This window comes from Schistocerca piceifrons, chromosome 1 (assembly GCF_021461385.2).
Source record: "Schistocerca piceifrons isolate TAMUIC-IGC-003096 chromosome 1, iqSchPice1.1, whole genome shotgun sequence".
In the NCBI taxonomy this organism is placed as follows: domain Eukaryota; kingdom Metazoa; phylum Arthropoda; class Insecta; order Orthoptera; family Acrididae; genus Schistocerca; species Schistocerca piceifrons.
The window spans coordinates 537206524-537232638 of NC_060138.1; the positions used below are offsets into that span (position 1 = coordinate 537206524).

The 26115-nt window shown below is 39.8% G+C and overlaps 1 protein-coding gene across 4 annotated transcripts in view; it reads right to left on the reverse strand.

Moving 5' to 3' along the window:
- Nucleotides 1–26115, reverse strand: part of LOC124799192 (protein abrupt-like) — a 252710-nt gene that overhangs the window by 213568 nt on the left and 13027 nt on the right. For all 4 annotated transcript variants that reach the window (XM_047262751.1, XM_047262737.1, XM_047262729.1 and 1 more), the window contains exons 2-3: nt 16722–16914; nt 15927–16112 (exon numbers count right to left, since the gene is read on the reverse strand). In XM_047262751.1, coding sequence (XP_047118707.1) covers nt 15927–16112; nt 16722–16907 — 372 coding nt within the window. In that variant the 5' untranslated portion in view covers nt 16908–16914. The remainder of the gene's footprint in view (nt 1–15926; nt 16113–16721; nt 16915–26115) is intronic.

Sequence of the window (26115 nt, forward strand, 5' to 3'; positions counted from 1 at the left end):
ACTACTACTGAGTTATGGTTACAATTAATGGACACAGAGACAGGGTGTAGACTGGTAACACACAAAACCTTTGTCGAGCATGCTCAATAACATGACAATCATGACCCCAGTGCTTATATCACTATAAGTGCCCTCTGTATCCTTACTCCTGACACCGTTTCTCAGAACTCTGCAGGTGGCAATCAGTTTTATGACATGTGCTTTGTCCTCACATCATAGCTACCTTAAATTTACATTAATTTCATTGGTCTCAGCATTTCTTTTCAACCACTATTCCTTTGTCATTTTCTGACCTGTCGATTTTTCTCCACCCCTCTCATCTGTCTACCACAGAATGCACTTAGCTTCCTGCCTCTATTGTTTTTTTTTCCTTGGTTATTACCTTATCTTACACCTTTTTTCCACCTTCTAAGTTCTCAGGTTTTCAAATCTTGTCCAGTTCAGGCACCAACAATCAGTCTTTCCTCCTCACCCTGTTCAGTAAGTTTCTTCTGACACTGGGTTCTGGGTGACTTTTCTGTAACTCTTCCCATTTCCTAAACCTCACCAGTACTTTTCCTGTGCAAAACCAACTGGAGCTTACACACCGAAATCAAAACTACAGAATACTAAGACAGTGAGCAGTTAAAAAACTACTTTATGTCAATCCCAGTTGACAGAAGAGAAGACAGCTAAAAACAGGGATGTGGAGAAAGGGCTATAAAAGACACCATACAGAAACGGAGGTCCAGAACTAAAAATTAAATGGCCTTTGCCATACTGCTACAACCAACAAAAAGTAAAATGCAGTCAACAATCATTGCGTCATTTGCTAAAACGAACGATAACTCTTATGGCAAACCCAAGTGGGAATGTAAATGGTTAAAAAATGGGCATTCTGTCAGGAAATGGCTGACAGTTAAAACTTGGGCACAATTTGTACAAAGTGGTGGGGGAGTGCCACTTAATAAATAACAATGGCTAAAAAGACAACCTAGTTGAAATGACCTCCTCCTGGCGGGAGGGCTGAGAGGAGGTAATCCAAGCTGCTGGGAGAGTCTTAATAATCTTGAGATTACTTCAACGAAGGGAGGACCAATGGCAATGCTGAAGTGACACCACCTCCTGACAGACGGCAGCACAGAGATCATCAGAGGGAACATAGGAACTAGTGGGCACAGGTACGAGGCCTGCAGTCTTGGCAGCAGCATCAGCAGCCTTGTTTCCTGGCGGACCAACGTGACCGGGAATCCATATAAACATCTCAGTGGCCCCAGCAAGAGTGAGCAATTGACAGTTTTCCTGGACCCATTGCACTAAGGGATGAGTGAGCTCGGCTGTAAATATTGAGCAGTGTGCTGGAAGAAGATATCAAAAAACATTGGTGCCAGTGTTGAAGACATGCCTCACAGCACAGTTAGTCTGAAAGCCATCAGTGTACACAAAGGTACTATCGCGAAGTTCCATGCAAAGGTCATGAAATTGAAGGTGATAGAGTGAGCTTGGAGTAGTATCCTTAGGAAGTGAATGAAGGCCAAGGTGAATGAACATGGGCCGCCGCACGAAGCCAAGGTGGTGAGGGTCCACACCCACCGGGAAAGTTACAGGCAGTGTGAAGTTAAACAGCTGAAGCAAGAGCCAAAAGCGGACTCCAGGAGATAACAGGGAAGAGGGATACACCCCATACTGGTGATCAAAGGAGTCATCGTTGAAGGAGGTATAGGATAGGTAACCACGCAGGGGAGACAAAACAGCATGCATACCTGTTGAGGAGATATAAAAGGCACCAGTGGTCAAACAGATGCCACGATGGTGGATAGTGTTCAGATGGCGTAAGAGGGGCGGATGTGCAAATGCATAAACAAAGCACCCATAGTCTAGTTTCGAACGGACAAGGGACCAGTACAAACAGATGAGGGTGGTCCGTTCTGCACCCCAGGAAGCACCATTGAGAACACATAAGACAAAGAGGGACCGCGTACAGCAGGCTACCAGGTAAGACACATGGGAGGACCAGAAGAGTTTCCTATCGAGAATGAGCTCCAGGAATTTCACAATTTCAACGAACAGAAGGGCAACAGGCCCAATATCTAAAGATTGTGGGGAAAACCAACTGCATCACCAGAAATTCATACAAAGTGGTTTTGTCAGCAGAAAAACTATAGCCATTGTCAATGCTCCAAGAGTAAAGACGATCGAGACACTGCTGAATACGTCACTCAATGAGGCAGGTCCATGGAGAACTGTAATGGATGGCAAAATCGTCAACAAAAAGGTAGCTGGCTATGATTGGTGGGAGACAGGCCATTATAGGGTTAACAGTGATAGCAAAAAGGACGACGCTCAGGACGGAACCCTGAGGCACACTGTTTTCCTGGATAAAGGTGTCCGACAAGGCAGAACCCCCCCCCCCCCCCCCTTTTAAAAATTCCTCAATGAAATGAAACAGGGCAGGCGGCCATGGAAGGCGCCATGTGTAGAGAGTACGGAGGATACCAGTTCTCCAGCAGGTGTTGAAGGCCTTCTCCAAATCGAAAAACATGGCCACAGTCTTGGATTTCCACAGGAAACCATTAATGAGATGGGTGGACAAAGTGACAAGGTAGTCAACTGCAGAACGGCGCACTCTAAATCCACACTGTGCAGTGGTTAGTAAATTGTGAGACTCGAGCCACCATGTCAGCCTGGCATGACTGATATGTTCCAGCACCTTGCAAACACAGCTGCTGAGAGAGGTAGGGCAATAGCTAGAAGGAAGGTGGTTGTTATTACCGGTCTTAGGTATGAGTATGACAGTGACTTCATGCCAGCATCTGCGAAACGTGCCCTCTGCCCAGATGCGGTTGTACGAAGTAAGCAGAAAGTGCTTATCTTCAAGAGAACTGTTCGGCAACATCTGACTGTTAATAGTGTCTGGCCCTGGGGCGGAGGATCGGGATGAAGTGAGAGCATGATCTAGCTCCCTCATAGTAAAGGTGGCATTGTAGCACTCAGATTCTGAGAAGAGAAGAGTATCGCCCGAGCCTTCTCTGCTCATTTTCAATGGAGGAAGGCAGGGTGATAGTTGAAAGAGCCCGCAATTTCCACAAAATAGTGGCCCAAGGTGTTGGAGATAGCAATTGTGTCCATGATGACATTGTCTGCTGCTGTGAGACCAGAAATTGGGGAATGGATTGTGGTTCCAGAGAGCCATCGGAGGTTGGCCCACGAGACGGAGGATGCGGGGGAACTCTTAAAAGAACTAGTGAATGAAATCCAGCAAGTTTTTTTGCTATTTCCAATAATGCAACGACATTGTGCACACATCTGTTTATAATGAATGCAGTTTGCCACCGTAGAATGACTGTTAAAAACATGGAGAGCACATCTTCGGCCGCAAATTGCGTCATGGTATGCCTCAGTCCACCAAGGGACTGGGACACTGCATGGTAAAGAGGAAGTGCTAGGAATGGAACATTCTGCAGTGGTAAGGATAACGTTTTTAAGATATTCTAACTGGTTATCATAACTGGGGAAATCTTGTTCTTCGAAGGTCGCCAGGGAGGAGTAAAGCTGCCAGTCGGCCTTAGTAAGCTGCCTTTTGGGTGTGCACGCAGGTGGGATAGGCGTCAGCAAACAGATAGCGCATGGAAAATGATCACTTGAGTAGGTCTCAGAAAGAACGGATCACTCAAGAAGATGGGCAAGCTGGGCAGTGCAGAAGGATAGGTCTAAATGGTAATAGGTGTGAGTCAAATCGAAAAGGAGTATGGGTGCTCCTGTGTTAAGGTAGAAGTAGTTAAGTTGATGGAGAAGGTCAGCCAAGAGGGCACCACTCTGACAGGTTCTGGGAGAACCCCAAACGGGATGGTGCACATTAAAATCGCCGAGCAGCAGAAATGGGTGAGGTAGCTGCCAAATATGTGGGAGGAAGCCTGCCCTGGTGACATCGAATGACGGAAGGATATAAATGGTACAAAGGAAAAATGTCACGTGAGGGAGGAAAAGGATAAATGAAACAGCTTGAAGGCAGGTAGTCAGGTAGATGGTTTGACTATGAACGTCGTCCCATATGAGCAGTATGACTCCATCATGAGGTAGAATGCTGGCCTCAAGGGGAAGGTCAAAACAGACTGGGAAGAAATGTGAAAGATCAACGTGGTCATGAGGATGCAATTTTGCTTTCTGAAGGAAGAGTACATGGGGACGCCGCAATTCTAAAAGCAGCCGTAAATCCTCTTTGTTCGATCGAAGGTTGCAAATATTCCATTGGAGGAGAATCATGATGAGGAAAAAATAAAGAGGTGTCACCTCGGTGACTGCTGAGTGACAGCCTTCGAAGACTCGCAGCTACAGGACACAGAGGCAGGAGGATGCTGCTCCATGAGGTCCACAGAAGCATCTGCTCTCTTGTGCTGTCAGTATGCAGAGTCCAATGCAGAAAAATGGTTGGTGGCATGCACCAGCGACAGGAAGGCCGGCTGTGCGAAGGTATCATGTAGCAACACTGTCAAAGAGGCTCTTCAAGTCTGTGAAGAAGAATACCGTTCGCCTTTTGATGGACTGCTTCGAACCTTTATGGTTAGCAGAGGAAGACTCAGGTGTTGGTTGGCTGGAGGGACGTAAGAAGTCTTCACAGAAGAACTCCTTCTGTCGTTTCCAGCCTGCTGGTTGCGCAGCGTGTGGCATCGCCCCTTGAGGTAAGAGTTTGATGGCTTGTTGCACAGCGGGACAAGGGGACAGCGATGCTACCTTGACAATGGGCGGCTTCAAAACCCCAGAGCTGAATTTGAAGTCACATGTCTGCGTGGTCATGTCCTTTATGGAGCAAGAAGTACCAAGAACAGCACTGCAAGTGCCAGATGGTATAACACAGTGTTTGCGACTAGCCAATAACTTGCAAGCGACCGGGCAAGGAACTTTTTCTTTTACCCAGATCTCCTGAGAAGCCCACTCATCGAGATACACGGGACAATCTCGAAATGAGATGGCGTTGTGACTGTTTGCATTCTTTGTTTCTCCGTGTCAACGTACTGCACTGAGATACTGGCTGAAAAATGGGGTGTGGAAGTACAACTCTGACTACTTTAAATAATGTAGCTGACAGGTGCACATTTCCAATTCACAGTTGTTTACTTTCACTTTTCACAACCCCCACCCCCCATATATATATTTAATATGGCCAGTTCAATACTGTTTTAACTTTCCATAAGACTCATTAATAGTTTGTAGACAAACCTCCTCATACTGCTACAATAGTTTACTATTGAACATCTATCACCAGTAGAAACCTAACCAGAGAGTTCACAGTTCTTGAAGAATAGAATGGTACGTATGGAACAGACACTGTCATTGTTTCAACACACAGCCTAATAGTGTTACACTTATTTCATGGACGCATTGTTGTTGATCTAACCAACATAGGTTTCTCGTCTGAGACTCAGCCGTGGACTGACTGTCTCGTGACCAACATTCGGACCCTTATATATCCTCACAATAATAGGCAGTGAAACTAAACATTGTTCAAAATTAAATTTTCAGAAGTTACAATTACTTAGCTCATTAAATTAACGGAATACATCAAAAAACTCGTTCCTTTTAACAGTTTCTTCTACTACAAGAGTCAGGCCGAATTATTTGTTTAAATCATGAAATTAACAAATATTAGTATGCAGACAATACTTTGGACAAAACTGTTAATTACTTTGGAATTAATGAAGGGCTGGTTTTGCAAACATGTTTCCGAAGAGAGCCAAATAGATACTTTAAGATTCCTAGTATTTCATCTTTCAAATGTTTATAATCAGTACAGCATTTAAATTTGTTTATAAGTCAACAGTAGAATTTAAGTTATGAAACAATTGCTGATTTCACCCTATAACTAATAGTAGATAGTAACTAGTAATATTCAAACTAAATTTGAAAATCAATTACATACAAAAAGTTAAGCACAAAATTAGATCTGTTGTTATATTCTTTAAAACTGAGACCCAACCTTTCTCTTTTATGAAAATGCAGGTTGTACTCACGTATTGTTGGTTGGTTTTGGGGAAGGAGACCAGACAGCGTGATCATCGGTCTCATCGGATTAGGGAAGGATGGGGAAGGAAGTCGGCCGTGCCCTTTCAGAGGAACCATCCCGGCATTTGCCTGGAGCGATTTAGGGAAATCACGGAAAACCTCACGTATTGTTTTTTGTTGTTGTGGTCTTCAGTCCTGAGACTGGTTTGATGCAGCTCTCCATGCTACTCTATCCTGTGCAAGCTTCTTCATCTCCCAGTGCCTACTGCAACCTACATCCTTCTGAATCTGTTTAGTGTATTCATCTCTTGGTCTCCCTCTAAGATTTTTACCCTCCACACTGCCCTCCAATGCTAAATTTGTGATCCCTTGATGCCTCAGAACATGTCCTACCAACCGATCCTTTCTTCTAGTCAAGTTGTGCCACAAATTTCTCTTCTCCCCAATTCAATTCAATACCTCCTCATTATTTATGTGATCTACCCATCTAATCTTCAGCATTCTTCTGTAGCACCACATTTCAGAAGCTTCTATTCTCTTCTTGTCCAAACTATTTATCGTCCATGTTTCACTTCCATACATGGCTACACTCCATACAAATACTTTCAGAAACTACTTCCTGACCCTTAAATCTATACTCGATGTTAACAAATTTCTCTTCTTCAGAAACACTTTCCTTGCCATTGCCAGTCTACATTTTATATCCTCTCTACTTCGACCATCATCAGTTATTTTGCTCCCCAAATAGCAAAACTCCTTTACTACTTTAAGTGTCTCATTTCCTAATGTAATTCCCTCAGCATCACCCAGTTTAATTCGACTACATTCCATCATCCTCGTTTTGCTTTTGTTGATGTTCGTCTTATATCCTCCTTTCAAGACATTATCCATTCCATTCAACTGCTCTTCCAAGTCCTTTGCTGTCTCTGACAGAATTACAATGTCATCGGCGAACCTCAACGTTTTTATTTCTTCTCCATGGACTTTAATACCTACTCCGAATTTTTCTTTTGTTTCCTTTACTGCTTGCTCGATATACAGATTTAATAACATCGGGGATAGGCTACAACCCTGTCTCACTCCCTTCCCAACCACTGCTTCCCTTTCATGCCCCTCGACTCTTATAACTGCCATCTGGTTTCTGTACAAATTGTAAATAGCCTTTCGCTCCCTGTATTTTACCCCTGCCACCTTTAGAATTTGAAAGAGAGTATTCCAGTCAACATTGTCAAAAGCTTTCTCTAAGTCTACAAATGCTAGAAACGTAGGTTTGCCTTTCCCTAATTTATCTTTTAAGATAAGCCTTAGGGTCAGTATTGCCTCACGTGTTCCAATACATCTACAGTTTCCAAACTGATCTTCCCCGATGTCGGCTTCTACTAGTTTTTCCATTCGTCTGTAAAGAATTCGTGTTAGTACTTTACACCCGTGACTTAGTAAACTGATAGTTCGGTAATTTTCACATCTGTCAACACCTGCTTTCTTTGGGATTGGAATTATTATATTCTTCTTGAAGTCTGAGGGTATTTCACCTGTCTCATACATCTTGCTCACCCCAGATGGCAGAGTTTTGTCAGGACTGGCTCTCCCAAGGCTGTCAGTAGTTCTAATGGAATGTTGCCTACTCCTGGGGCCTTGTTTCGACTCAGGTCTTTCAGTGCCCTGTCAAACTCTTCACACAGTATCATATCTCCCATTTCATCTTCATCTACATCCTCTTCCATTTCCATAATATTGTCCTCAAGTACATCGCCCTTGTGTAGACCCTCTATACACTCCTTCCACCTTTCTGCTTTGCCTTCTTTGCTTAGAACTGGGTTTCCATCTGAGCTCTTGATATTCATACAAGTGGTTCTCTTTTCTCCAAAGGTATCTTTAATTTTCCTGAAGGCAATATCTATCTTACCCTAGTGAGATAAGCCTCTACATCCTTGCATTTGTCCTCTACCCATCCCTGCTTAGCCATTTTGCACTTCCTGTCGATCTCATTTTTGAGACGTTTGTATTCCTTTTTGCCTGCTTCATTTACTGCATTTTTATATTTTCTCCTTTCATCAATTAAATTCAATATTTCTTCTGTTACCCAAGGATTTCTACAAGTCCTCATCTTTTTACTCACTTGATGCTCTGCTGCCTTCACTACTTCATCCCTCAAAGCTACCCATTCTTTCTCTACTGTATTTTTTCCTCCATTCCTGTCAATTGTTCCCTTATGCTCTTCCTGAAACTGTACAACCTCTGGTTTAGTCAGTTTATCCAGGTCCCATCTCTTTAAATTCCCACCTTTTTGCAGTTTCTTCAGTTTTAATCTACAGTTCATAACCAATAGATTGCGTTCAGAATCCACATCTGCCCTGGAAATGTCTTACAATTTAAAACCTGGTTCCTAAATCTCTGTCTTACCATACATACTCACGTCTGTTAATAGTAATTAGTCAAAAAAGAAAAACGAATTTTAAGGAGGCAGATGGCAAAACAAGAGGGCAAGTAAAAAAATATCCCAGCTTGCTTCATCACAGCATGGTCACCACTGCAGTTGATATAACGGAGAGAAAGAGGTGGACAATCGCCCTCGTGCACACCCCTACCACAGGTTATACATTTGGCCGGGTGTGACATTTGAGGGTGACACCGGTAGAAGCGCATCAGGGTCAGAATGTATGGTCGAACTGTGATAATTTCATAGCCTGCTTTGATCTTGGACGGAAGCACCACTCTATCAAAGGTGAGAAAAAGAGTGCATGTGGACACTAAGAAGGAATCGACATTTTACATCACCCGATGGACAGCAGTAACACCCTGATCAGATAGGTACAATAGGATTTCGGCCACGGTCAGACCTTTGAGCGGCCTAGTGTAAATAACACCATGGGAAGAATTCAGAGTTCTCTGGGCCTCAACACAACAGGATAGCCACGGAGGAGCAAAGCTGCAAGCAGTTGTTGTGCTTGAGAATCAGAAGTAGTCTCCAAAAGCAACATGCCATTGCATAAACAAGAGCAAGATTTCACAGGGGCAGCAATTGCATCAACACCTTTCTGAATAATAAACTGATTTACCGTAGCAAAAGACTGACCGTCTTCAGTACGTGAAATCACGAGGAACCGTAGTGCAGCTGGGAGGGTCTTTGAATTGTTAGCCTCACTCCATTTACATTTTGTAGCCATTGACTATGAAGATGATTGGCTCATTGCGAGAAAATCCCCATGATTGCCAGCATCTCTGGTGGCACACTCCTTCCCTGGTGGCCCACCTTCAGAAGAGGCACACCCACATTAGGTGATTGTTCACACCTCCCAAACACCTGACAGAGGGATCAATCTGCAATTTGGGAAGGTAGCAACTCAGGCAATCACCCCACCCTGCGCATGGCCTGTACCAGGGGCTACACGTGAACCCTACCTGTTGAGCTGGGGCTGGGAATTACGTGTTACCATGTCACCTGTTATATGTCAAGATGCGTGGGTCGGCCTTCAGAAGCACACAGGGAGGAAGAGGGGGGGAAACCTCAAATTCAAAATGGTGGAAGGATAGGAGAAGGTAAACAGAAAAAGGAAAAGGGAGCGAAAAACAGTGGTGAAACTGTTCTTATGTCAGCGATGGACAATGCGGAACATTCCCAATAGCACCCCCGACATGTTCCCCAAGGGAGGGGAAAAAAAATAGCAAGAGGATAGACATGCAGCATGGAAGTGAAATGATGCTGCAAAGGCTGGGGCCCCATGGTAGACAAGCACAAACCCGCCAAATGGTGGTGAGCCCCCTGGGGAGGCCACTGGCTCTGAAAGCTCATACATTTCACCACGTTTTCTGTGTGTTTTTTGCTGCAAACACTTGATGAGAAGATATTTTTAACTAGCCTATTATGTTATGTTGGCATTCTTTGTATGATACATTTTGTTAATTTATTGGCTCTTGTGGCAACACCTTAAAGTTCATGCAAACTGTAAATTACACCTCTGAGTTGATGTAAAGACAGCATCAAGAGATATGCCATTTTCCTTTATCATAAACACGATCAGATTCTTTAGGGCTGTCACTGTCACTCACTCATTTTAATACAAAAAATTCTTTCATGAGCACATGTTGGATTTCTTCAGTCTTCTCCTTCTTTAATACTATATTTTGGTAGTTACCATGCAGTGCAAGACCACAATCAGTTATTAAAAAAAAATAACCAAATACGGCCAACAAAGTTTTATTTAAAAGTGATTTATTCTTGGGACACATACAAGGTGATTATAATTAAAATTAAACATTCAAGCCGTTGTAGAAATAACACCACTGGTCAGAATGACATCAAATTGCAACAGACTATTATTGGAGAAGGGGGAAAACGTATGGCATAAGACAAATAAACAGTTACAAAATGCAGCAATAGATGGCTCTGTAAGCATCATAATTTAACAGTGGTCGACTACAAGTGACAAATGAATCATACAACAATGCCTACAGTTTACATTTAACGTTAAACAAACTCTACTACTTAGTGTGCATGGGTGTACTGGTGCGATGCTGTTAGTTACGTACGCCCATCCACCACCGAAAGGTCATATTACATTGGAGGGGAAAAATCAGTTTTTAATTGTCCTGAAGCCAAAAACCGCATGAAAAGCATCAATCAAAATCAAATTAGATTATGAATTTCCATGAGACTGGCACAAAACATGTTCAATATGCTGTCCACCGTTTTCTGCAACAAGTTGAAATCGAGAGACATATGTTCCACAACTGATCGGAGAGTTTCCGGGGTCACGTTCAGTAAGTGTTGCGCAATGCATCCTTCAGTGCAGCCAAGTTTGCAATCGGAACACCGAACACAACATCTTTCTGATAGCCCCACAGCCAGAAGTCAAATGTATTAAGATCAAATGATTGGGACGACCAGGCTGTAGCGAAATTGCAGCTGATAAACATTAACAAAAGCGAAACGAGGATAATGAAATGTAGTCGAATTAAGTCGGGTGATTCTGAGGGAATTAGATTGGGAAATGAGACACTTAAAGTAGTAAAGGAGTTTTGCTATTTGGGGAGCAAAATAACTGATGATGATCAAGGTAGAGAGGATATAAAATGTAGACTGGCAATGGCAAGGAAAGTGTTTCCGAAGAAGAGAAATTTGTTAACATAGAGTATAGATTTAAGTGTCAGGAAGTCGTTTCTGAAAGTATTTGTATGGAGTGTAGCCATGTATGGAAGTGAAACATGGACGATAAATAGTTTGGACAAGAAGAGAATAGAAGCTTTTGAAATGTGGTGCTACAGAAGAATGCTGAAGATTAGATGGGTAGATCACATAAATAATGAGGAGGTATTGAATTGAATTGGGGAGAAGAGAAATTTGTGGCACAACTTGACTAGAAGAAAGGATCGGTTGGTAGGACATGTTCTGAGGCATCAAGGGATCACCAATTTAGCATTGGAGGGCAGCGTGGAGGGTAAAAATCTTAGAGGGAGACCAAGAGATGAATACACTAAACTGATTCAGAAGGATGTAGGTTGCAGTAGGTACTGGGAGATGAAGAAGCTTGCACAGGATAGAGTAGCATGGAGAGCTGCATCAAACCAATCTCAGGACTGAAGACCACAACAACAACAATAATTCTATCATTTCCAAAATGGCGCTTCAGCAGCTGCTTAACTGGATTTGCAATGTGCAGAGGTGTGCCATCTTGCATAAAAATGATCCCATCCACACTGTTGGAGAGCTGGAATGGCGTGATTGTGCAAAAGACACTCATAGTGCTTACCAGTGACGGTACAGGTAACAGGACCAGAAGCACCTGTCTCTTCAAGAAAATATGGCCTTATTATAAATGATGCCATAAACCCAAACCACACAGTGACCTTTTCAGGACGAAGTGGTACTGTTTGATTTGCGTGTGGATTTTCCATTGCCCATATTCAACAATTCTGTGTATTGACATATCCTGTTAAATGGAAGTGGGCTTCTCTGTCCACAAAATCTTCCACAGCCAATCATTGTCCACTTCAATTCGAGCAAGAAATTCTAAAGTAAAGGTCTCTCTTGCTGGCAGGTCAACAGGAAGCAACTCATGCACCTGGGTAATTTTGAATGGATAGCAAAGAAGGATGTTTCGTAGGATTTTACACACCGTGCTCACGTGTATGTCCAATGTTCGGGCAATTCTCCGTGCACTACACATTTGCACACCACCACTCATCTCCTTCTGGATTGCTGTGGCTGCTTCCATTGACATAGAATTAATTTGTTTCCTCCCTCTACCAGGTTGCACACCAAAAGAACCCATCTTTTCAAATTTTCGAACAATTTTCTCCAGACCCACGGCAATCATCGGACCAACGCCTTTTATCAAACCCTTCAGTGTCCAGAACTTCTGCAGATCGACGTTTGCACATTCATCATTCTTGTAATACAGCTTTACAAGCAGAGTGCGATCCTGCATTGAGACAGTCATAGTGACTGTCACACGTGGGAAAGGAGGAAAAGCCATGTACCTAGCGTGTTTTCATTTACATATCCTGACACATAAAGCACCATCTATTGATCAATTTTCACACTATTTTTTATTTTCTTCTGCTATACGTTTCCCCCTTCTTCAATAATATTCTGTTGCAATTTGACACCATCCTGACCAGTGGTATTATTCCTACAGCATTTTGAAAGTATAGCTTTAACTATAATAACCCTGTACAATACGGTAAAGCAAAAATAATGGATAGCTCTCTGAAGATCAAGGATATTTTAAAAATACATGGAATAACTTTCAGATTACAATGAATTCTCTACAACTTTCCCTTTTATTACAAAAATTGAGTTCTGTTGTGCAGAGTCACACCAGTACCAAGTGCACGTACAAATGACATTCTGATTGTTACCATTTCACTTTGTATGTCTAACAGTAGTATTTCTCAGTCAGTAGTTCAATCCTATACAGTTGCACCTTCAATATACTGAGTGCAATGCAGGCAGTGGGAAATACTGCTAAAAGGTTTCCTAAGCAGTCAAACTGACAAAAGCTGCCACTTGTAGAATATTAAACCCACAATAAAGCTTAACAGGACCCTTTCACATTAAGTGGATCAGTTTTATGAATCAGCCTCATCTCACCACTTACAACCCGAATAAAATTTTGCACATACTTGTCTCTATAATAAAACTTCACTGGGAAAAATTTGAGCTCAAGATACAAAAATTGAAAGTTTTAGGAGACTTTCAGTGGTAGGCTGCAAAATTTTGTGTGTATTATACAAAAGTTTAGGCCAATTTTAAGATGCCTTAGAACTGAAACTAGTAGTAGTCCAAGAGAGATATCTGGATTAGATACATAGCTTTTTGTGCCCACTACACTTAAAATTTGTGTCATGGGAGTGCCATTTAGTGGCTCTGCAGAGAAGTTACCTGCTAACAGTTTTATCAAGTTGCAGAAAGTATTCTTGAATATTTCAGAAGTGGTAACTATTCAACCACATCTAAATATTTTTTATCAAATTTGTCATTAGGCATACACCAGTTCCATATTCAAATAATTATACCTATGTCAATCATTTCGTTGATAGACCTATGTCTCTTCTTCCCTTTGGGTTTTATTCTGTTGCTACATATTGTCACCTCCTATTTCCTTAATTTTTATTTAGTTACATAGAGTAGTTTTTTCATACTAAAAAGAGGTTTTGCTTGTTTTGGAGACCCTCTGGATGAACTCAAAAATACTACTGTCAAATATTCACCAACTGTTGTTACATTTACTATTTGACAGTTTTTGTTATTTTTAGGTGCCATAATCTTCTATATTTGCCAATACATTTACTTTATGCCTATATTTAATCACAGCTAAAAGTTTTTATGATAGTGAAATTCCAAGGTGGAAATAAGTTAAAAATGAGAAGAGGCTGCTAATAACTTACATATGATTACACAAATGAATCCTAGACACTTGCTCCAGATGCACACTGACTATATGCATGTGCACTGCATTTTAACTGTTGGAAACTGCCAACAACAAATACAAACCTACCAACCAAGCTGCAATCAACATGTGCCACTATTCGTCATATCGTTCAACCCACCACCATGCAAAATCTCCTTCTCGCACACAGTTTGTGAGGCTTAGACAGATGATCTAGAAATATTTATTATACACGTCCAAGACTTTACAAGCGAAAGGATGATTTAAATCAACACAAAAAAGCATCAGGTGCAGAGCTCAGCCCCACGAAAACTGTGGCTCATCCCAGGGTAGTTGCAATTTAACCAGAACTAAAAAACCATGCTCCTTTAAAAAAAGAAAAAACACCAGAAGCCCAATCAAAATAAACCATATTTAATTATGAAAATTTAATTAACATATAAAATTTTACACAATTAGCCTTACAAAAATTAAAAAGAGCTATCATATTTATTGAAGACCTGTATTTACTGTCACAAGAATTTATTTTATTGTGTTTTAACACTGTTCAACAACATTCACACTTTCAAAGAAAACTTTATTTGATGTAAGACTGTAACGACTATAAAGCACAATTTAGTCCTTTTTGGAAGCATGCAGAAATTTATAGATCTTCACTAATTTCTCCTCACTTTCCTCTCATAAATTAACTCTTAATTTTGATCAAACACGCCTGCAGGAGAATATAGTGCTGGTGGGCAGGAGATGAGGCTTTCACAGAAGTAATGAACTGTGTTGATATGTTTCCTTTTTTTATTGTGGTTTTCAGCTCCATTATCTTCTACCATTTGTTTGGGCAAAACTAAGTTACACCTGCATCAGAAAACATACTAGCAGGAAAATAATCATAATAATCACTCCCAAAAGACATAAAACTTGCAATCCACTCTGGATGCAGCTCTGCGAGCCAGTTTTCTACACTTTCTTCTTGTTCAGCAGATAATCTTCCCCCCTGAATCTTGAATCTAATCTATTAGCAAGACAATGAAAGAGTTCTAGTGCTTGTTCCTTTCACTCTTCATTACGTTCCTATAGGGTTCCACATCGGAAAAAAATCCATCCATACTTTGGCAGCTTCTGCAATATTCATGCTGTCTGCTTTAAAAAGGTCCAGGGCTACGAAACATTTGACAGTTGTTGGAGAAAATGAGTGGCACTTAAATTGCACTGTTTAATTGTCAATAACAAAAAAATCCCAAAAACCCAATTTAACCCACTGGGTTGTTGTTTTTTCTTTTCTAAAAGCACCAGGAATTTTTCAATGCTGAACTGCGTAACATGTTGAGTACATTCATAAAAATCACCTACTGATGACAAAAACTAATCTTTCTAATGAAACAAAAGTAAAGAAAATAATATGTGATAATATTTAGCAGAACACATCAAGGCATGCACTAATTTGGTGTAAAAAAAATTTATGGCATGTTTATGTATCAGGAACTTCTAGAATATTCTCAAACAACTGCTGCTAATTGGTACAACTGATAACACTTAACTTCACTATGTGACTACTAAAGATCACTCAATAAATTGTGTCTGTCCAAAAATGACTGCAATCAAACAAGAACACTGGCTGATTTCTCCACAACTTTGACCTTACGTAATATGAAAATAGTGATTGACGTTGTATTGAAATTTTCATGTGTTTGTGCATCTGCTCCAAATATCTCCTCTGAAGTACCACTAGTTTCAATTCTTAGCCATCTTAAATTTGGTTGAGACTGTTGTAGAGTTTGCATAACATTATATATTGCCCTAATAACAGCACATAAACATTTAATTTTTGTATCTTGAGCTCAAATTTTTTGCAGGTCATTATTATTGTATAAGAAACGTGTGTAAAATTATATCAGATTGGAGATTGGACCACTGGTCCAGTAGTTGTGAATATCTTCTGGCACTCAAACAATATGACAAGTTGCAGTAACAACTACTTTATAAAGCATATACAGTTTTCCTCTAAAGAAACTGTAGAAACAGGTAGAGTAAATTTCTAAAAAAAACTTTGTTGCTCACCCTTGAATGCCTCTGTGGTGCTTCTGTGAGTCCACGTATTTGTAGTGATTCTGCAGTTCTAAGGAATGCTGATAACTGTGCCTGTGCAACATTGACCTCTCCAGCATACATGAACTCTACCAGAGACTTCAAATGTCTGAATTCCACATCACGCATGAACAATATAGGATGTTTGCAAGGATTACTCTGCAAAAACAGATAAATTCATATACAACTACATAAAAAAGAAATCACAGAAAGCATTGCAAGTGAACCAATGAAATATATTTATTATTTTCCAGTAATTCAGAAATTAACAACATGTATTTCATCCCACACAAATTAATATTTTACACCAGAGCTACAAAATACAGACAAGTGAAATGAAAATCGTCTGCTATGAAGTCCACATATGTTATTTTTAACATACTGGGAGGAGAGGGGGTTGGGCACGGGAAGCTAAACATCTGTCTCCCATAGGGTGAAAGGAATTCATTATGTGCACATAGAAATTTTATTCACCTGAACTACTAAACGAAAACAAAAGATCTCTTCCTAGAAATAGTTGACTATTTCTCATTTCTGTTACATAACACACCATAAATTTTATTACAATTGACGACTGAGTCAAAATGTGCTACAGTCACTCCAATTACCTTCTGACATAATTCTGCAGTCACTGATAACATTTCAACACTGTAGGATGAATTATAATCTACAAATACCACAGACTACTTTGCAAAATAAATCCATACCTAATATTTCCAGATTAAGTGAAATTTTATAAAATCATAAAGGTCCTCAATAGTATTTCACCTTGAAAAGTTCCTTGAAGTAAGGACTACAAGCTGATAATACAACTTTATGTGCTTTTAGACGCTGTCCCTCACAAGCCAATGTCACATCCACAAAGTCTTCTTCATCACGTAATGCCTCAAACTGGGATGTTATGTTCATCTGGAAGTTATTCCAGCGTAGACAGAATTGCTGCTCATCTGCCATTGTTGAACTGCAGAAAAAAATCACTCTTTAAGACACTACATCAGGTAAGTTAAGAATTAATTAACAATCAATGAAAATAAAGTTCATATTCATTTCCACACAAATGCAGCTTCAATTTGCATTCAACATGTATTTCTCCTTTCACACTCCTAACAGCGAGGCATTTCTGCACTGTGAAGACTACACATCTAGAGGAGATCACAACAAGATTCATATTAAAATTTTATGTTGAGATTGACACACACACCTTCTGCTCTGTTTTCTAATCATTAGCCTACTTGCATGTCTGACACCATGGAAAGAGATTTTCTAAACCTCCTACATACAATTTGATAAATAGGGACTTTTGACTGTCTCGAATTGGATTTCACTTTACTACCTTCAAAACAATGAGGCATGAGCCATTTCTTGAAATATTACACTCTGGTTTCAACAAAAGAACTATAAGAGGGGAGGGGATGTTTATAAAATCTACACTTGAAATTCCAAAATGTGTAGTCAATAGTGTGATCACACATTAAAGAATGAAGACAGCTCCAAACTTCAGATTTCCGTATGTTGACTCTGAATGGGATTTCTCAGTTTTGACATTACTGCATTAAGCCACACACATTTTTGCAACTCTAAAAACGAGCAAGAGATCAACTTTGCCCCATGATTTTCTGTGCAGACTGTTTTTATTTTTTTTATTTTTTCAGCTTTGATAAATTTGAATGAATTTCTATACTGACCTATACTGACTGCTGTTCAAAGACATCACACAGGGTCCAGAAACCCGTCAGCCACATTATGCCATTTTGCATGGAGACATATAAGTACTGGCCATAACCCACATATTGCGTGTGCGTGTGTGTGTGTGTGTGTGTGTGTGTGTGTGTGTGTGTGTGTATTATTTTTGTAGACATTGTAACCTGCACTCTCACAAAATGAAGTCCACAAAAATATAAAGCACTTTGGCTCTCAAACACTGTTTATTGTGCATGCTACTGTGCAAGTGCAAGTTGCCCATTGCAAGCAGTTATATTTTCTAACCAATCAGCCCTCTCCCTCTCCCTCTCTCTCTCTCTAAAAAAAAAAAGATGAGGCATCAGTCCATTTTTTGGACTTAGTATGTCTGAAAAGCAGACAATGACAAAGATACGTTCATGTTGCAGGATTCAAGTTAGCTTTTTACACCTGTGGAGAAAATATGGAGAAATGAGGGATTGCCACATTCGTCAGCAGAAACTGTTTTAATTTCAAGAATACTGATATTAATTAATTTTGCTCAGAGCAGCACTTAGAAGCTTAAGCATAAGAATTAGAATTTCATAGCAAGTTCTTTACAATAGTAAGTATATACAGAGCACCATACGGAAACTTTAAACTCTTCATTAAAAATCTGGAAGCTCACATAAAAAAAAGGAAACCTTGGTTGCTGGTGATTTTAAAGTAGATTTATTGAATAGCTCTGTTACTGAACAATTACTGCAATCAGTAACACTGTCTTTCCATTAATTCCTGCTGTGAACTTTGCAATTAGGATATGTGAATGCTCTGACACTGCTATTGATAATATCTTTGTAGAAAAATCTAGGCAAACAACACATATCACAAAACCAGTACTAAATAGGCTATCTGATCATCACATGCAGCATATTCTGCCAAACGCTGAAACTTGTCAGTACAAAAAATCTATTAAATCTGAGTACAGAAGAGTAATAAATCAGTCAAAACTTGAGAATTTTAGGAGAGTACTCAAAGACATGAACTGTATAGATTTTTACAATACTTGTAACTCAAATGAAAAATACAAAGCATTCATAAATAACAGTACTTCCTCTTTTGAAAATGATTTTCTCCTAAAGGTAACTCAAATAACACAGAAGTCTAAAAATAAACCACGGATTACACAAGGAATAAGAATCATGTGGGACAAAAAGGAGACTGTATCTACTATCTGCAAACACCTCTGATGTTAACGTTGTAATGCATTACAAAGAATACTGCAAAATATTGAAGCAAGTAATACGGAAATCTAAGCGGCTTTATAATGAGAAAAAAATAATTACATCAGATAACGAAATAAAAACTATATGGGATATAGTGAAGACAGAGACACATGGACCCAAAAAGGAAGAGAAACAGAGAGCTGGAAAAATAAATGAGACATTGGTAACAAGAGCATGTAGTGTTGCAAACCTCTTAAACAAGTACTTGTGTTACTGACAGGTTGGGGGTTATCAGGTTCAGTTAACAGTGCAATGGAATATCTGAGACAAGTCTTTACTAATAACTTCAGCAGAATGGAAATGACACTTACATCTCCCAAAGTAGCATCCATCATAAAATCCTTAAAATCAAAGTATTCTAGTGGTTACGACAACATTTCAATGAAGTTACTCAAAGAGGGCTCAAGTGAGTTGAGTTCTGTCTTAAGTTATTTGTGTAATCAATCTCTTCTCAGCGGAACATTTCCAGACTGGTTAAAATATGCTGAAGTTAAGCCTCTTTAAAAGAAGGGTGATAAAGAGATACCATCAAATTATCAACTGATTTCTATTTTGTGGCTTTTTCAAACATATTTGAAAGGGTTGCGTTTAAATATCTCCTTAAGCATCTGATTGCATATAATATATTGTCCAAGTCACAGTTTAGGTTGTCTGAAACAGATAAAGCTATTTACACGAACAGTGAGACTGTACGTAAGTCATTAGACAACAGAATAGATACTACTGGCATTTTGTGACCTTGCAAAAGCCTTTGACTGTGTGAATCACAGCATCCTCTTAAATAAATTAGAATATTATGGAGTTGCCAACAGTGAGGCGAAATGATTTGAGTCTTACCTAACTAACAGGAAACGAAGGGCGTTGTTGCGAAATACCTGTGGAGCAAGCAATCAGTCTTAGTGTGGTGTTCCTCAAGGTTCCATCTTTGTGTACATTAATAGCCTCTCATTTATTACAGTGCCAGATGCTAAATTTGTTTTGTTTGCAGATGACACAAACATTGCAGTAAATAGCAAGTCATGTATAGATTTAGAAATGGCCGCTAATCAAATTTTCATGTACATTAATAAATGGTTTACAGCTAATTCACTGTCATTAAACTTTGAAAAGAGCCACTACATGTAGTTCAGAGCCTGTAAGAGATTTCCTTCCCGCATGAGTACAACATATGAAGACATGCAGATCGAAGAGTGTGACAGTGTTAAATTTCTGGGATTACAAGTTGATAATACATTAACTTGGGAAGGGCATACCACAGCATTGCTGGAGCGCCTAAACAAGTCTGTATTTGCAGTGAGAATGATGTCTGATTTAGGAGACTAAATACAAAAAAGTTTCATACTTCACTCACTTTCATTCTATTATATCATTTGGGATCATATTCTGGAGTAACTCAACAAACCAAGCAAAAGCTTTTAATGTGCAAAAGCATGTAATAAGACTCATTTTTGGTGCAGCTTCAAGAATATCCAATAGAAACCTGTTCAAGGAACTTGGTATTCTAACCACCACATCTCAGTATGTTGTTGTTGTTGTGGTCTTCAGTCCTAAGACTGGTTTGATGCAGCTCTCCATGCTACTCTATCCTGTGCAAGCTTTTTCATCTCCCAGTACCTACTGCAACCTACATCCTTCTGAATCTGCTTAGTGTATTCATCTCTTGGTCTCCCTCTACGATTTTTACCCTCCACGCTGCCCTCCAATACTAAATTGGTGATCCCTTGATGCCTCAGAACATGTCCTACCAACCGATCCCTTCTTCTGGTCAAGTTGTGCCACAAACTTCTCTTCTCCCCAATCCTATTCAATACTTCCTCATTAGTTATGTGATCCACCCATCTAATCTTCAGCATTCTTCTGTAGCACCACATTTCAAAAGCTTCTATTCTCTTCTTGTCCAAACTATTTATCGTCCATGTTTCACTTCCATACATGGCTACACTCCATACGAATACTTTCAGAAATGACTTCCTGACACTTAAATCAATACTGGATGTTAACAAATTTCTCTTCTTCAGAAACGCTTTCCTTGCCATTGCCAGCCTACATTTTATATCCTCTCTACTTCGACCATTATCAGTTATTTTGCTCCCCAAATAGCAAAACTCCTTTACTACTTTAAGTGCCTCATTTCCTAATCTAATTCCCTCAGCATCACCCGACTTAAATAGGCTACATTCCATTATCCTTGTTTTGCTTTTGTTGATGTTCATCTTATATCCTCCTTTCAAGACACTGTCCATTCCATTCAACTGCTCTTCCAAGTCCTTTGCTGTCTCGGACAGAATTACAATGTCATCGGCGAACCTCAAAGTTTTTATTTCTTCTCCATGAATTTTAATACCTACTCCGAATTTTTCTTTTGTTTCCTTTACTGCTTGCTCAATATACAGATTGAACAACATCGGGGAGAGGCTACAACCCTGTCTTACTCCCTTCCCAACCACTGCTTCCCTTTCATGTCCCTCGACTCTTATAACTGCCATCTGGTTTCTGTACAAATTGTAAATAGCCTTTCGCTCCCTGTATTTTACCCCTGCCACCTTTAGAATTTGAAAGAGAGTATTCCAGTCAACATTGTCAAAAGCTTTCTCTAAGTCTACAAATGCTAGAAACGTAGGTTTGCCTTTCCTTAATCTTTCTTCTAAGATAAGTCTTAAGGTCAGTATTGCCTCACGTGTTCCAGTGTTTCTACGGAATCCAAACTGATCTTCCCCGAGGTTGGCTTCTACTAGTTTTTCCATTCGTCTGTAAAGAATTCGTGTTAGTATTTTGCAGCTGTGACTTATTAAGCTGATAGTTCGGTAATTTTCACATCTGTCAACACCTGCTTTCTTTGGGATTGGAATTATTATATTCTTCTTGAAGTCTGAGGGTATTTCGCCTGTCTCATACATCTTCCTCACCAGATGGTAGAGTTTTGTCAGGACTGGCTCTCCCACGGCTGTCAGTAGTTCCAATGGAATATTGTCTACTCCGGGGGCTTTGTTTCGACTCAGGTCTTTCAGTGCTCTGTCAAACTCTTCACGCAGTATCATATCTCCCATTTCATCTTCATCTACATCCTCTTCCATTTCCATAATATTGTCCTCAAGTACATCGCCCTTGTATAGACCCTCTATATACTCCTTCCACCTTTCTGCTTTCCCTTCTTTGCTTAGAACTGGGTTTCCATCTGAGCTCTTGATATTCATACAAGTCGTTCTCTTATCTCCAAAGGTCTCTTTAATTTTCCTGTAGACGGTATCTATCTTACCCCTAGTGAGATAGGCCTCTACATCCTTACATTTGTCCTCTAGCCATCCCTGCTTAGCCATTTTGCACTTCCTGTCGATCTCATTTTTGAGACGTTTGTATTCCTTTTTGCCTGTTTCACTTACTGCATTTTTATATTTTCTCCTTTCATCAATTAAATTCAATATTTCTTGTGTTACCCAACGATTTCTACTAGCCCTCGTCTTTTTACCTACTTGATCCTCTGCTGCCTTCACTACTTCATCCCTCAAAGCTACCCATTCTTCTTCTACTGTATTTATTTCCCTCATTCCTGTCAATTGCTCCCTTATGCTCTCCCTGAATCTCTGTACCACCTCTGGTTCTTTCAGTTTATCCAGGTCCCATCTCCTTAAATTCCCACCTTTTTGCAGTTTCTTCAGTTTTAATCTACAGGTCATAACCAATAGATTGTGGTCAGAGTCCACATCTGCCCCTGGAAATGTCTTACAATTTAAAACCTGGTTCCTAAATCTCTGTCTTACCATTATATAATCTATCTGATACCTTTTAGTATCTCCAGGGTTCTTCCATGTATACAACCTTCTTTCATGATTCTTAAACCAAGTGTTAGTTATGATTATGTTGTGCTCTGTGCAAAATTCTACCAGGCGGCTTCCTCTTTCATTTCTGTCCCCCAATCCATATTCACCTACTATGTTTCCTTCTCTCCCTTTTCCTACACTCGAATTCCAGTCACCCATGACTATTAAATTTTCGTCTCCCTTCACAATCTGAATAATTTCTTTTATTTCATCATACATTTCTTCAATGTCTTCGTCATCTGCAGAGCTAGTTGGCATATAAACTTGTACTACTGTAGTAGGTGTGGGCTTCGTATCTATCTTGGCCACAATAATGCGTTCACTATGCTGTTTGTAGTAGCTTACCCGCATTCCTATTTTCCTATTCATTATTAAACCTACTCCTGCATTACCCCTATTTGATTTTGTGTTTATAACCCTGTAGTCACCTGACCAGAAGTCTTGTTCCTCCTGCCACCGAACTTCACTAATTCCCACAATATCCAACTTCAACCTATCCATTTCCCTTTTTAAATTTTCTAACCTACCTGCCCGATTAAGGGATCTGACATTCCACGCTCCGATCCGTAGAACGCCAGTTTTCTTTCTCCTGATAACGACATCCTCTTGAGTAGTCCCCGCCCGGAGATCCGAATGGGGGACAATTTTTCCTCCGGAATATTTTACCCAAGAGGACGCCATCATCATGTAATCATACAGTAAAGCTGCATGCCCTCGGGAAAAATTACGGCTGTAGTTTCCCCTTGCTTTCAGTATATTTATTCCTTAATGAAATTTGTTGCAAGTAATGTGTGTCTATTTCCCACCAATAGCTCAAAACATAGTATCAATACTAGGAGTATGAACAATCTACATAAAAACCTAAAATTACTTAACTTGTTAAAATAAAATGGGCCTAATGTACAGGAACACATATTGCCAATAAATTTCCAGCAACCATTAAAAACTTGGCTCCAGATAAAGCACAGCTTAACAGAGTTTGAGAGACTTTTCGATAAGCAGCTCCTTCTACTATGTAGATGAATATCTTAACAGAGACTGTCAGACCAGCTTCAGTAAAAATGTCTGCTTTCAAAGGAAGTCTTTGGCATTGTTATGGTTGTAATAGTGTCATCTTTTGGTTGGGTTGGCTTGCTTGGGGGAGGAGACCAGACAGCAAGGTAATCAGTCTCATTGGATCAGGGAAGGATGGGGAAAGATGTCGGCCGTGCCCTTTCAAAGGAACAATCCCGGCATTTGCCCGGAGCGATTTAGGGAAATCACGGAAAACCTAAATCAGGATGGCTGGGCGCGGAATCGAACCGTCATCCTCCCTAATGCGAGTCCAGTGTGCTAACCACTGTGCCACCTCACTCGGTCGCCATCTTTGTATATGTACTTGCATGCGGTGAAACTTCTTCGGAAATTTCACATCAGTTGGGAAAAAAAAGCGAAAGCTGATGTAAAATTTACCTTAGTGGGAACTAGCTCTCTGAATATGAACCTGTCAGTTCAAAACCCAGTAACAATGCTATTTAAATAAATAAATAGTATTGTAAAAGGTGGTTTGTTGCTCTTATCTTCAATGTAAGAGTCAACCTATATTTTTTACACAGCCATGGGCTTAGAATGTCAGTTTTCAACAAAATAGCAAACAGTATTAGATCTCATCATTTCCATGTCCTTTTGTTTCTTAGGCTTTATGTGAAAAACATAGTCACGTGTAAATGTTTTCGTGTGATACATTCAGTTTTAAAGCTGTCAGTTCTACGGCCAGAAGGAAAGGTAGTAGTGCCTCATAAAAGTGAAAATATCAATTTTTATCTAAAGAAGAGTGTCATTTTTTGCTTTTGGTTTCTTACAAAGAGCTACAATTTCTAAACTACAGAACAATATAAATTCAAGATTTTGTTACGTCAGTTGATTCACTTCTATGACAAGGGAAATGTGATACATGGAGCTCTACCGTTAGACCCGATAAGATGGAATATTCAAAGAAAATTATTGTATAGAAACTCAGGACCCACTAATGTCTACAGTTGAAAATTCTACTATTTAATTTACTGAATAAATTTGTTTTCTGTTTTATCTTCCAAAACATGATTATGACAGGTTTTAGCAGTTGTAATTCACTGTCATAGACACTAATCTTGGCTGCAGATGATCACTGCTTTAATTGGGTGTGCCTTTTCACCTTGCTCTTAAATCTAGTAATGCAAATGAGTAAATATGTTCACTCAATTTTTCTTTTGCTCTGACATATACCAAAACTTTTCCCTCAGATATGACCATTAAATCATCAGAAAAAAATGTTTTATTCCACGCTATAGCAATTTGGAATTTTACATTAGGTGCTTAGTCAAGTTTCTTTGTCCTCCCTTCAATAGAGAGATGCAAAATCAATTTGGAGATACCCCACAATACTGATTACATTCTTTGAATGCTGAAAATGTTAAAATAAGAAAGGATCGTTGGCTGGAACTGCTCCCCTCATGATCTATAGGAGTAACCTTGGATGCATGCGAGTGCTTGTAGTCATTTTGCTGTCTTTTTACTTACATTCTACTCATTAACAGCAGCACAAGAACTCTGGACAATGTCTTAGAGAAATAATTAGCACATCCAGAAAAGCAGACAGATCTTCAAATGTTATTGGAAACATGGGAATGCAGTTTCGGAATTAAGTGCTAGATCAGTAACACAATATCACAAGACAAGTATGAATGGGATACAACTGCACTTGCAACACAGAGAAAATGACATAGGATGCAGATTAAAATTTATATGGAAATTAGACTGGGTGATTGGTTCGTGGTTAAGTGACTAAATAGTGAGGTCACAAGTAGTGCCTGTATCAAGAGATATTTCATCTGGAGTTAATCCTGTCAGTCAGAAATTTGATTGAATTATGAAATAACTTAGGTGTTGTAAAACTGTGGCATTGAAAGCAATACTGATGGCAGAGCTGAGAAATTAAAGAGAAGTAGAAGTATTTGGGTTGGGTTAGTAAGTACATCAGACCAGACAAGGGGTCTCCCAGGGCTCATCTACAGGGAGAGAAATCCCACCTGTATCTGACCCCCTGCCAACCTAATAAAGGGCAAAGGAAGTTACAAGGCAAATAACGTTTTCTAGCCAAATGATGCATAATAGTAAAAGTGAGAAGAAAACTTAATAGGCAAAAGTAGGATGATGATGATAAAATAAGGTGGGCGAATAACCAGTTCAGCAAGGAGGTGCGCAGAGGTAAGTGATCCCAAGCCTCTGTATACAACAGGAAATGACTCACTCCTGATCCATTAGAGGCGAAGCCGTAAAGAACACCACCCACCAATCATCAGAGTGCCATCCCTACAATATGGTACAGGAGAAAAATGGGGCTAACCACATCTAAAAACAATTAAAACAAGTGTAAAAGAG